We start from the raw sequence: 12,006 nt of genomic DNA on the forward strand, positions 1-12,006 counted from the left end.
CTGAAGTTTGATCGATTGGCAAAGTTTGCCATGGAGTTGGTGCCCACTGATGGGACCAGGAGGGAGAGATTTCTCCAGGGGCTACAGCCTAGATTAGCCCAAGATGTTCGTATTACCACTATGGCAGGGGTTACTACCTATGCACAGGTGGTCGAGAAGGAACTCACAACTGAGAGTGCAGAGAACAAGATCTGGCGAGATAGTGCAGCAAGAAAGGAGTTCAGGAGGACAGGTCCTCCATTTGTGGGTTCTGGTAGGGGTGGAGGCCGCAGTGATCAGAAGAGGAAGGTTCTTGATACCTTCCCAGTTCTAGGTTCAGATAGGCGAACCCGTGGTATTTCAATGGGTTGTCAAGGTGGTAGTGAGGCCTGGAAGTCTTATCCTGAATGCCCTAGGTGCAAGAGGCACCATTTGGGTGAGTGTAGGGCAAGGGCCTACTTTTTGTGTGGAGCAGTGGGCCATCTTAAGAAGGACTGCCCTAAGGCAAGAAAATAAGAACCCAAGAAAGCGGACAGTTCGACTCCAGCTCGAGTGTTCGCATTGACACAAGCAGAAGCTGAAGCTTCTCCCTCTGTTGTTACAGGTCAGCTTTTTAGTGCTGGAACTCCTTATAATGTTGTGATTGATTCTGGTGCTACACATTCTTTTGTTGCTAGTAGAATTATTGATGGACTGTGTAGACCCTGTGATTTTTATGCTGTGGGGTTTGGAACTTTGTTACCCACTGGGGAATTAGTGGTATCCAAGAGATGGGTCAGATCTTTGCCAGTGACAGTGGAGGGCAGAAAGTTGTCAGTAGACTTGATAGAGTTAGTTATGACTGACTTCGACATGATACTTGGTATGGATTGGTTGGTAAAGTATGGGGCAACTATTGATTGCAGAAGGAAGATGGTCACCTTTGAGCCTGAAGGTGAGGATCCTTTTGTGTTTGTTGGTACTGTGCATGGACCTCGCATGCCTCTGTTTTGTTTGTGGAAAATCTGGGTATTATGCTAGAGTATGTAGGTACCGAAAGGACCCACACGAGAATGAGGTAAATGCTATTGAAAGGAAGAAGATATCTTAGCATGATTACCATGTTTATGTGTCTTGTTGGGCAATGATCGTTTTCATGTAATGACCTATAAAAAATCTTGTACTCTTGAAAGCTATCAATAAAAATTAAAGTATTATTTTATGATAATTCTTTATTTTGTTATGAGATTAATTACTGTGATACGAGACATTTGTGTGAGATATTAACCATAAAATTAAATTATGAACAAACCCAATTCAAAAATATATTCAGTTCCCATATCCAAATTCAAATACATCTATATATTATTGAATACATGATCAAAACCCCAAATTGAAATCATTTTTTTTACATGTAGCTCCATTAAAGCATCTTAGTATAGTTTTTTTTTCCACTTATAAATCTGGGTTTAACTTGAAAACCCAAATAAAACAGAGAAACCATACTTCCTGTCATCCCGACTCCGCAGTCCACAAACTTGTTGGAGTCCCACAGTCGTCATTCACGACTTCGCAGCCTACTTTTGACGAAGCCAGCCATGAGCCCAGATCTACAACGTCCCTTACCCCCCCCGGATGCCGACGAGCCCAGATCTCTGACGCATCATTTTCCCTTCTGATGCCGCCAAGCCCAGATCTCTGAAACATCCCTTTCCCTCCTGATGCCGCAGAGCCCAGATCTACAATGGCCCTTGCTTTTTTTATTGAAGCCGACTAGCCCAGATTAGCAAAATCCCCCACGATCGGGTAAACGAGAGAGATCGAGGAAAAGGGAAAAATTAACTTAGTTTATTTTTTAAAATTTTGTTTTATATTTATGAAAATAAATATTTTAAAAAAACGTAAATTAGTTAAAATATAAAATTAGTATTTTTTTAATGATTTTAGTTAAAAAAGATATTTAAATATTTAATATTTAATAAATAATTTTTTTATTTTATAATTAAATTATATACGTGGTCGTGACGTGGCAGTGCTTAGTCAATGCCCAACGTGCCACTTCATATGTTTGTTAGCCACATAAGATACAAAATAACAGAAATCTCACATCTCAGTAAGTAACAGAAATAGTTTGAGTGGAATTTTTAACAACGTGAACAATTCGGGGGCAATATATAATATGTGATTTTCATTTTGTTTATGTTTGTATGATTTTTTTTAAAAAAATTTATTCGAATATATGTGATATTTTTTTCTCCATATAAATATAACTTTAAGAAAATAAACCATAATTTATGGCTTATTTAAGTTATTTTTTATATGGCTTATTTAAGTTAGATTATGGAAAAGTATGAAAATTAATTGCTATAAAAATATAATTTTAAAAAAATATGTTTAGAGAAGTTATTAATAAAATAGCCATATTTATTAAAAAAAAAATTCCTCCCATTGAGTCTTAAAAAATAACAAATCAACCAAGATTTTTGTGAGAGCTTTACAAATTTTAAATTTTGAAAACATATAGTTTAAACCAATTAAACCCATAAGCATTATGTCGTAATAAAATAATAGTAACATAATAAACTTACTAAAATGTGATTCTCTATACACCATCAAATGCACCTCACCTTATAAATGCTCTTATTCTTTACATAAAATTCATATATTCTTTCTCAAAATCTTTACTCTTTTCCATTTCAAAAAAAAAAAAAAAATTCTCTCTCTAATTGAAAATATTTAAGTGCATAATAAGAGATTATAAATACATGCTTAAAATGGGCAAAAAAATATAATTATTTTAAATTTATTTGCCCTCCAAATAAAACCGAATTAATATGTTTCTATTAAAAATTAAAATTAAAATAAATAAAATATAAAGTGTACCAACATGATCCAGATGGCACTTAGATAGCCATGTCAGCTGCCACTGTCAAGTAAGGAAGTTTCTTTGTCTTTATAATATCACTTTCTCTGTTTTGTCTGTACGGAATAATAACGCCTCCTCCTTCTTCTTCTTCTTCGCTTTCTCTCGTTTTCTCAAGCCATGGCTGCCATTGTTCCTTCTCAGCTCTCATTTCAACAACCCAAAACTTTATTCTCTTCCAAAACCCTTCAAATCCCTTCTCCAGCTTTCCTCCCAACACCCTCCTCCCCCTCCTCCGGTATGTCTTTCGATTTTTGTTTGTTTTTTATTATGTTGGCATTTTGATGCAAAAAGTTTTAATTTTTATGTGCAGAACGTCGTTTTGGGGTCAAGTTAGGAAATGGGTTTGCACAGAAATCTTCAATGGCTGTCGCGGAATCGAACACCAGGTCTACGGTTTCGGACAAGAAAATCAAAAGTCCCATAATTGTGATCGACAATTATGACAGCTTCACCTACAACCTCTGTCAGGTAGCTTCTTTGTTATCGTGTGTGAAGTTTGTTTGAGTTTCGTTTTTGTATTGTCTGCTTACAGCTGTTCCGGTGTAATGGATGCTTTTTTTTTTTAATGATTTTAGTTGCTGTTTGGTTGCTGGAAAAATGTGAAAAGAAAATTTGAGATCTGGAAACCATTTTACATCTTGCTTTTGATATCAAGGAACTTTAATTGATTTAATTTGATAGTTCTACTTGTGGGAATTGTTGATTGTGTGTAAGTGTGGGGCTGATTCTCCTTGTGTAATCATTATTTCAATCAATACGATTGTAAATTGTTAAATTATTCCCTGATAGAAGTTCCTGAGAGCTTGGGTAAGTAGGTATTTATGCTGGTTTCACTTGAAAGAAATACCATTCACAAATGGAGGAAGAAGATTAAAGAATAATGTGTTTAAGAAATTCCAAATAGTAAGATGATGTCATTTTTTGCCACAAGGGAATTGTGTTCTAAGGCAGTTTTGTATCACTTCTTGTATATTTATTGAAGTTGATCATGGTGGCTCTAGTTTTAACCTTGTTTTACTTCAGATGCATCCTCCTAGCATATTGTATGCACACAATACAAGTTTAATTTATGCACAAATGTTAAGACAACATCAAAGTTTCACTCATTGAGTGCACTTCGAAAAATATTATTTGGATGCTTTCAACTTCTCCTTGTACAAGCAAAAAATGAGACCAAGATTCGTTAAATGTGCTTGATCATAATAAAAATAGCTGCTAGAAAAAGAGTTTCTTAGCATCTAGTTTAGTCTTAAGATATATATATATTTCAATAATCAAATTTATTGTTAGTGAAAGAATTTTAGCTGAAAAGTATCTAGGCAACTTTGGAAGATTCATAAATGGCTATCAGCCAAATAATGAACTAACAACTTTCCGTTAATATAATATATGCGGAGGATTCGCTTTATCTTTTATGGAAGATAAGTTTATATGAGAATTTTTGGTTTTTTGCACACGCGTCAGGTTCCACATGTTATTTATTCTGTTGTTTAGAGGATTTCTTTCCTTTTCATTTTGTCGTGTTTGTCGCCTGTGTCAACCGCTCCTTTGTCGTTTCTGATAAAAGTTCTTGCCTCTTGGAAACATTTTTGTGAAACGGTTCTTTCATTGGTCCCATGAATCTATTCTTTATGTGGCATTGCCAAATATATTCCCATGTTGGATATCATTGTACCAAAGATTCCTGGTTTGTTTGATGCTACTGTTAGAAGATGGATAAGAAAAGACCTTAAAATTTAATATACTTTTCTTTTTTTTGTAAAATGATTTGAATATATCATGATCATTATTAATAAATAAGTCCTTATATTATATTGACTTTTTATGTTTGCCAGTAGTCCTGATTTATGGTTGATGTGGATGGTTATGTCTAGATTACGATTTACCATACATTTCTCACTGAATGAACTTAATTCTTTCTTGCCTATAGTGAAAAATTTAATAAGTATTGTATACATGGAAAGCATGAAAGGATAAGCAAGAGGAATAATTAACAGCAGCATCAAATTATAATTTTTATTACCGAGTATTCATGTCATTTTCAGACAAATTGTTCGGACATTCCTTAATTTTAAATTGTATCAGCATTCATTGGCTACTTTAAGGCTTTCAAATCATATAGTGTTTCTATTTGAAAAAGAAAAAGAAATGGAATAGTTAATGTTCAGAGTGATATATCATTTTTTACAACAATATTGTTCTAAGTGACTTATCATTTTTTAAGTCTTGAAGAATCACTTATTTTGGAGTGGGAAACAAATTCTTTAAATGTCAGCTGTAATGTATGACAGGCTGAAAAATGTTCTCTGTATGTTTTATTAAGTCTGTTGAACTTTCTTTTATACTAAAAGCTGTTATTCTGATATCTGTCTCTAATTTGAAGTATATGGGAGAGTTGGGCAGTCATTTTGAAGTTTATCGGAATGATGAACTAACTGTGGAAGAACTAAAGCGGTAAAAGTTTATATTTTAATAGAACATTATTGATTGCTAATCCGTAAATATACTGTATTTAGATGATTTATATTTTTTGCTGATTTTATAGGAAAAATCCGAGAGGAGTGCTTATCTCTCCAGGGCCAGGTTAGATTTATGGTGTTCAAAATTTATTAGACATGATGAAGAAGGAGTTATTAGACAAATTACTATAATCTTCAGGATAATTTGACATAATATTTCATTATGATAGGTGCACCAAAAGATTCAGGGATATCATTGCAAACTGTTTTGGAGCTTGGGCCAATTGTACCATTGTTTGGTGTATGCATGGGTTTGCAGTGCATTGGGGAGGCTTTTGGAGGTATCTAACTTAATTGTTTTGTATCTGAACCTGAACGTGCTCATATGCAACCAAATCTGTCTCTGTTTTTGTTGTGGCTTCTAATTGCTTGTTTCCTTGTTTCACAATGCTCATGGCTTGGTATTGCAGGTCAGGTTGTAAGATCTCCTTATGGCGTCATGCATGGAAAAAGTTCTCTTGTGTACTATGATGAGAAAGGAGAGGAAGGGTTGTTCTCTGGATTATCCAAGTATGGCTCTAATTTTTTTGTTTTTTTGTCAATAATATTTATTAGCATTATTGGTACTTGAGAAAAACATTTATTTGTTGGCAATGCTTCATTGTGGGTAGAGATTTTTTAGACTGTTGTGTTTTATTCTACTATTCATGTTATCTCTGCAAAGTATTATTACATTTACAATATTTCTTAAAAGTATTACCACTTTGCTTTGGAGACATGCCTTAACTAATTTGAAGTTTTCTCTTATCAGCTGCAACGCTAACATTTTTCTCTGTTAAAAGAGCTTCACCTTTAATGATATGGTGGAGAATGCTTCTATGATAACCTGCTTCAGTTTCGTATTATTTATGTAATTTATGCTAGTTTATAGTAGTTTAATATATTCATATTCTTTTCAGCCCTTTCACTGCTGGTAGATACCACAGCCTTGTGATTGACCAGGACAGTTTTCCCCATGAACAACTTGAGGTTACAGCATGGACAGAGGATGGGCTCATAATGGCTGCTCGCCACAAAACATATCACCATTTGCAGGTAAAAAGCTTTCTTCATTTCTTCATTCATATTATGCACAAATTTTTTTTTTTTTTTTGGTGTTGTCTGATATAAGGATGCTGTGAGCTAAATTTGAACTTAATTAGTCCTCTTAAAATATTTTCAAGTTATGCAAATGTAACTTGGGGTGCATTGTTGATCCTGAATTCTGAAAACTAAACTATGATCTGGTTAAGGTGGAATGATTAGGAATTGTAGATCATTGTGGAAATGTATATCTCATAGCCTTTAGATGAATAGTAGATAATGATGTATATCAGGGATGTTTATTTTTTTATTTGGAGGTGGAGATTGCAGTTGGTTCTTTCTCCTCACTATTGAAAAACTATTATTATTATGTGGAGAGAGAGACCTTAGGAGGAGATTTCTTTGAGATATATAATATGGATAGAAGGAGCAGTGAGAGTGTGGAATCTGATCTTTTGGACTGCTATGATGGTCATCCAATTGTTGAATTAAAATGTGATTACCCAGTTGATGAAGATGCAATTCAGTCAGTTAACAATGAAAAAAATATTGCTTTTCAAGTTTGCACAACTTTTGATTGATCTTTCTGGACTATTGGGTTGGTACCCTTTTTATTATTAGCTGCTTGATTTGTTTGGTTTAAAATGATTGACAGTAGAGTTGGAGACATGAATTGTACATTTCATTCATCCCATAATCAAAAATGAATTTTAAACTTGCAGGGAGTTCAGTTCCATCCTGAAAGTATAATTACTACAGAAGGCAAGGGAATTGTGCACAATTTTATCAAAATGATTGAGAGAAGAGAGGCAGAAACAGAGAATTAGATCATGGTTGGTCTGCATTCAAATCAACACAGTGCTTTTTTCCTTCTTTATAAGCACTCTTTTAGGGATGTGATGAGTATGCAGTGAACTACAACGAAGCTGGTACACTAGTCAGTTGCTTTAGTTGCTTTATGAGTTTGTATTAAAAAAATCGAACTCATATATAAAATAAAACTCTTTTTTGACAATTGCCTATCTATGTTATGTTTGGTTTATGGTAATGGAATAAAAAAATATGTTTGGTTGAGAATACAAATGATAATAGGCTTTCCATTCACAAGTTCTAATGAATTGATATTCCTCTCTAGTTTGGGTGGAATAACAGTTCCATTCCAATTTAAAAAGTTGTCAAAATTCTTTTCTTTAATAAAAATAATTACTTATATATTCCATTAATATGTAATTAAACTTGTCAAAAATATGTATAATTTAACTTTAAGGGTATTTTTGTCATAAAAAATGATATTTACAACCCAATTATCTATCTAGGCACCCCATTTTTTCTCTTTTTTTCCTATTCAATAATATTAAAATAAAATTGTGTTAATTTCAATCACTTTATAATTGTTTTTAAAACCTTAATTTATTCACATATATTTTTTTGTTTCAATTTTTTATGTCAAAATATTTAAATTATATTTTATTTATATGTATTTTTTAGAATATGAAAAATGAAGAAAAAAATTAAAAAAGAAAGATATTTGTGCCATAAATACCTAATATTTTCGTGTTTATACAGTTATATACCCAAAAAAAATTATGGTTAAACCACGCAACGTCACATATTCCTTACAGTCGTCACCACCAGCTCCGTTAATTGCTGATGTGGCTCATTAGAATGCCACATGTCACTCTACTATTAGTCCACACCATAATTTTAAAAAAATCTTATTAATTGATTTTAAAAATAAGAAAAATAATTAGAAATATATTTTAAAGGGTTTATACTTTTTTGGACCCTGTATTTTGTCTCATTACCTGTTTGAATTCTGTGTTTTGACAAATTACTTTTTGGACCCTATATTTTGTAAAATTGTTAAAATAGAACCCTAAGCTCAATTTTCATGAAGAAAAAATTGAATATAACAACACAGTTTTTAAGCAGAATTATTTTATTTTTGTTCTGAATTGTTAGTTTGGTAAATGATTTGTGATTTTAGATGAGAAATCATTGGCCAAAATCGGGTTTAGGGTGCTATTTTAACCATTTTACAAAACTCAGGGTCCAAAAAGTAATTTGTCAAAACACAGGGTCCAAACAGGTAATGGAACAAAACACAGGGTCCAAAAATGTATAAACCCTATTTTAAATAATGAAAATAAAACAATTTAATTTGTTTTCTTCTCCTTTCCGATGCTTCATCTTTCTTCTTCCTTTATCTCTATAAGAAAACCCAGAAAAACACACATTTAACCAAGAACAAACCCATATTAAACCCAATTTAAAGATTGACTCAACAAAAAAAAATCAAACAAAACCTAAACTTAAATTGAAATGCAATAGTTAGCACTTTCACAATCAAAATGAAAAATCAAAATCGGTAACTTAAATCCCAGATCACAAACAAAATCAATTATCTAAATATCAAACTCAAATTCAATCAATGAACACAAACCAAGATCAAATACCCAACTCAAACCAAAAACCTAATTCAATTCTTATATTTTTATTATTCAATGAATATAAACTCCACAAATTAGCACACCAACAAGCAAACAGATTCAACAAAACCAAGATTCAAAATTGGTAACCAATGACCCATGCCCATCCCATTGACCCACACCTAACACAAGCATATCTGGGTTTTTTCTTTTGGTTCACCCTGCCCATCCCCTCGACCCACACCTAGCACAAGCAAATTAGAGTTTTTTTTTGGGTTCACCCTGCCCATCCCATCAACCCACACCCATCTCGTCGACCCATGCCTAGCATAACCCCACACTGCCGATCTGGGTAGAAGAAGATGAGGTATGGAGGTGAGTTGTGGTGGTGCTCTTCTTCGATTTGTCGACCACGAATGTAACGCCCTACTTATCCAGGACCATTATACTGTGTGTTTAAAATAGTGCTTAACTCGTTAAGCGATTCATTTGGACTCAAAAGTATAATTAAAGTAAACTAAAGGTCTATGTACTAAATTTTTTAGTCAAAAGGTTTTAATTTTTTCATAAAAACTTTAAACATTTACAAGGGATCCCAAAAGAATTTAAATAAAATACAATTTCTTTTAATGTTCTCAAAATAGTCGGCCTAAGCGACAAAAGTAGATTTTTACTCTAAGCCCCTCAAAATATCCCGATCGTGTCGGGCGAGCAGGTCGAACATGTATGCACCACTCCAAAGCCCTCCAACTCATGGTTGGTTGACTTTCCCATTGCCCTTGCCTGCACCATAGAGCACCTGTGAGCCAAGGCCCAGCAAGAAAATCCCACAAAACATAATAAATATCATGTCCAACATCAATAGTAATCAGTATCCTTCACAAATAATAAATGCATTCATTCCAATCATATAAATCATTAACATGTTTCACAACTTATAAACATGCTCATTTCAAACACAAAAATAATTTACACAGCCTTACTGAGCGGCCCAACTGAGCGAGGCACGACTCCTGGCACCAAGCTTACGGTCCATGTCGGGCGAGTGTGTACAACACTCCTATGGTGGCCCAGCCATCATGGCCTCTATCCCGCATGATTATAGTCGAATACGGACCATGCTGATCATTTACAGACAATTCAACACAAATAACATTATGCATAAATGGGAACTCAACCCTAACAATTTCAAGTATATGGTCATAACCACATCCCAACATAACCGAGAGATCACCCTACTCTATGTGCATATGCCAGTTTTCTTACCTCAAGATGACCTCGAGTGCAATCCTCTTCCGAGCCTCTCGGAAACCCTAGTCACAACAATATAGTGTAGGTTTAGTTTCCCTTAAACCACAACCTACCATAACTTTTCTATAGACCTCACCAGGCTCCAAATACGCTTTAAACATGCTCAATATTGTCTTAGATCCCCTGAGGTTACCCATCAAAATCCATTGAAAACAAACCCAAAACCAAGCTGCCAACATAGATCGGTCGACCGCCTACCACAGGCCGGTCGACCAGCTCAAGTCAGAGAGCAAGTTCTGCAATTTTTCTACGATTTCCCAGCTCCAAAACTCAACCCAAACCAATTCCAAGCACATAATTTAAGTCACAAAACAGTTATACAGTTGACATACAACCTCTAGACCTCAACTACACCTTCAATTACAACTTATAAGCACCAATTAGAATTCTAGGGTTCCAAGAACCCATTTTTCCTCAATTTCACAATCAGCCCAAATTCCTTGCTTTTATTCAAATTCATGCTTCATTTAGAATTTCAAACACATTTCTATCATCCATATACCCATTTAAACAACTTTAAATCACCAAAATTTGAAATTAAACTAAATCCCCATGCCTAATCAAGAATAATGAAGAACACCAAGAACTTAATGAAAAAAAGGAGTGGAGAAGAGCTTACCTCTCTAAATTTGAAATTCCTTGATTAATGAAGAAGATAACAGTTCATAATCCCTTCAAAACACCTCAATTCTTTAAGAAATTCCTCAAAATTCCAAGAATTTAGCCCTTGGTCCTTATGTTTTTGGTAACTTCAAGAAGAAGATAAGAGAGAATGAGGGAAAACGTGAATAGGAGAGTGGCTTTCAACACTTAGCCATTTTGTCTAATTTTAGGGTCAAAAGACCAATATATCATTCCCCATAAACTTCTTTCCTAAAGCACCTCAAGGGCAAAATTGTCATTTGCCTATAATTCCCACTAAACCTCCAATTACACCACTAATTCCCAATTTATCAATTAAATCCACCTAATACAATTTTCCCTCCAATTAATTTCATTTTACCAATCATCTCAAATGATTGAAATACACAAAATACTCCTAGGCTTGACCCGAGCCGAGTATTTTTCTCTTTGTGACTTTTCCGCTAAAACTGCTTGAAATAATCCACTCATGCTAAAAATCACATATATTCACATAATAATATGGTCTTAAGGCACATAACATATAATAATTACAAATATACCCTCAACGTGTCAAAATTACATAAATGACTTTTTTTAACAAAAGCGAGTCTTTAAACAAATTTAATACACATAATTAGCATACTCAATCATATAATAATAATAATAATAATATAATTCACATAATTACCCCTGTGTGCCTTCCCAACATGCTAATCAAAGTACTTAATCATATTAGGAGGCTTGGGACGCTACAACGAAGCTCTTCTATGGTGGTGCTCTTCTACGGGGAGTTGTCTTCGATTTGTCGACCACGAAGAAGAAAAGAAGAAGAAGAGTCAGGGGGAATAGACGAAGGAGATAGAGAAAAAAAAAGTTTTGATTTTTTTTTATTGAATTAGATTTTTTATTATTTTCAAAAAATATTTGTTTTTTTATAATTTTAAAATTAATTAATGTGTTTTTTAATTAAAATTATGACATGGACTAATGTCAAGTTGGCATCCGTTAGCTTAGCCAGCCCTAAGTGTAGTTAACGGAGCTGGTGGTGATGGCTGCAAGGAATATGTAACGTGTTGGGGGAGAGTAAGATAACACCGCCTCAAAATTTATAATCTATACAAAAAATGGATTAACAGAGATTAAATAAAGGTTGAGAAAGATTATGCGAACCTAAGTTGGTGAATGATCTTCTTCAACTTTGATGAACCTTCAAAAA

At 33.7% G+C, this 12,006-nt stretch overlaps 1 protein-coding gene and 1 long non-coding RNA gene across 2 annotated transcripts; one reads left to right on the top strand and one right to left on the bottom strand.

Annotated features, from left to right (window-relative positions):
• Positions 1-2,929: 2,929 nt before the first annotated feature.
• Positions 2,930-7,441, top strand: LOC133824377 (anthranilate synthase beta subunit 1, chloroplastic-like). Its single transcript, XM_062257259.1, has 8 exons — positions 2,930-3,119; positions 3,195-3,352; positions 5,268-5,338; positions 5,430-5,467; positions 5,574-5,684; positions 5,814-5,913; positions 6,303-6,438; positions 7,149-7,441. Exons 1-8 carry the CDS (start codon positions 3,002-3,004, stop codon positions 7,251-7,253), a joined length of 837 nt encoding a protein of 278 aa, XP_062113243.1. The 5' UTR covers positions 2,930-3,001; the 3' UTR covers positions 7,254-7,441.
• A 1,735-nt stretch (positions 7,442-9,176) lies between these two features.
• On the bottom strand, positions 9,177-10,944 carry LOC133824378 (uncharacterized). Its single transcript, XR_009888516.1, has 4 exons — positions 10,786-10,944; positions 10,122-10,168; positions 9,839-9,976; positions 9,177-9,654 (listed from the first exon to the last, which is right to left on the bottom strand). It is a non-coding gene; the product is annotated as an uncharacterized LOC133824378 (long non-coding RNA).
• Between the last annotated feature and the right edge of the window lie 1,062 nt (positions 10,945-12,006).

The sequence above is a fragment of the Humulus lupulus genome, chromosome 3 (genome assembly GCF_963169125.1).
Source record: "Humulus lupulus chromosome 3, drHumLupu1.1, whole genome shotgun sequence".
NCBI classification, from domain to species: domain Eukaryota; kingdom Viridiplantae; phylum Streptophyta; class Magnoliopsida; order Rosales; family Cannabaceae; genus Humulus; species Humulus lupulus.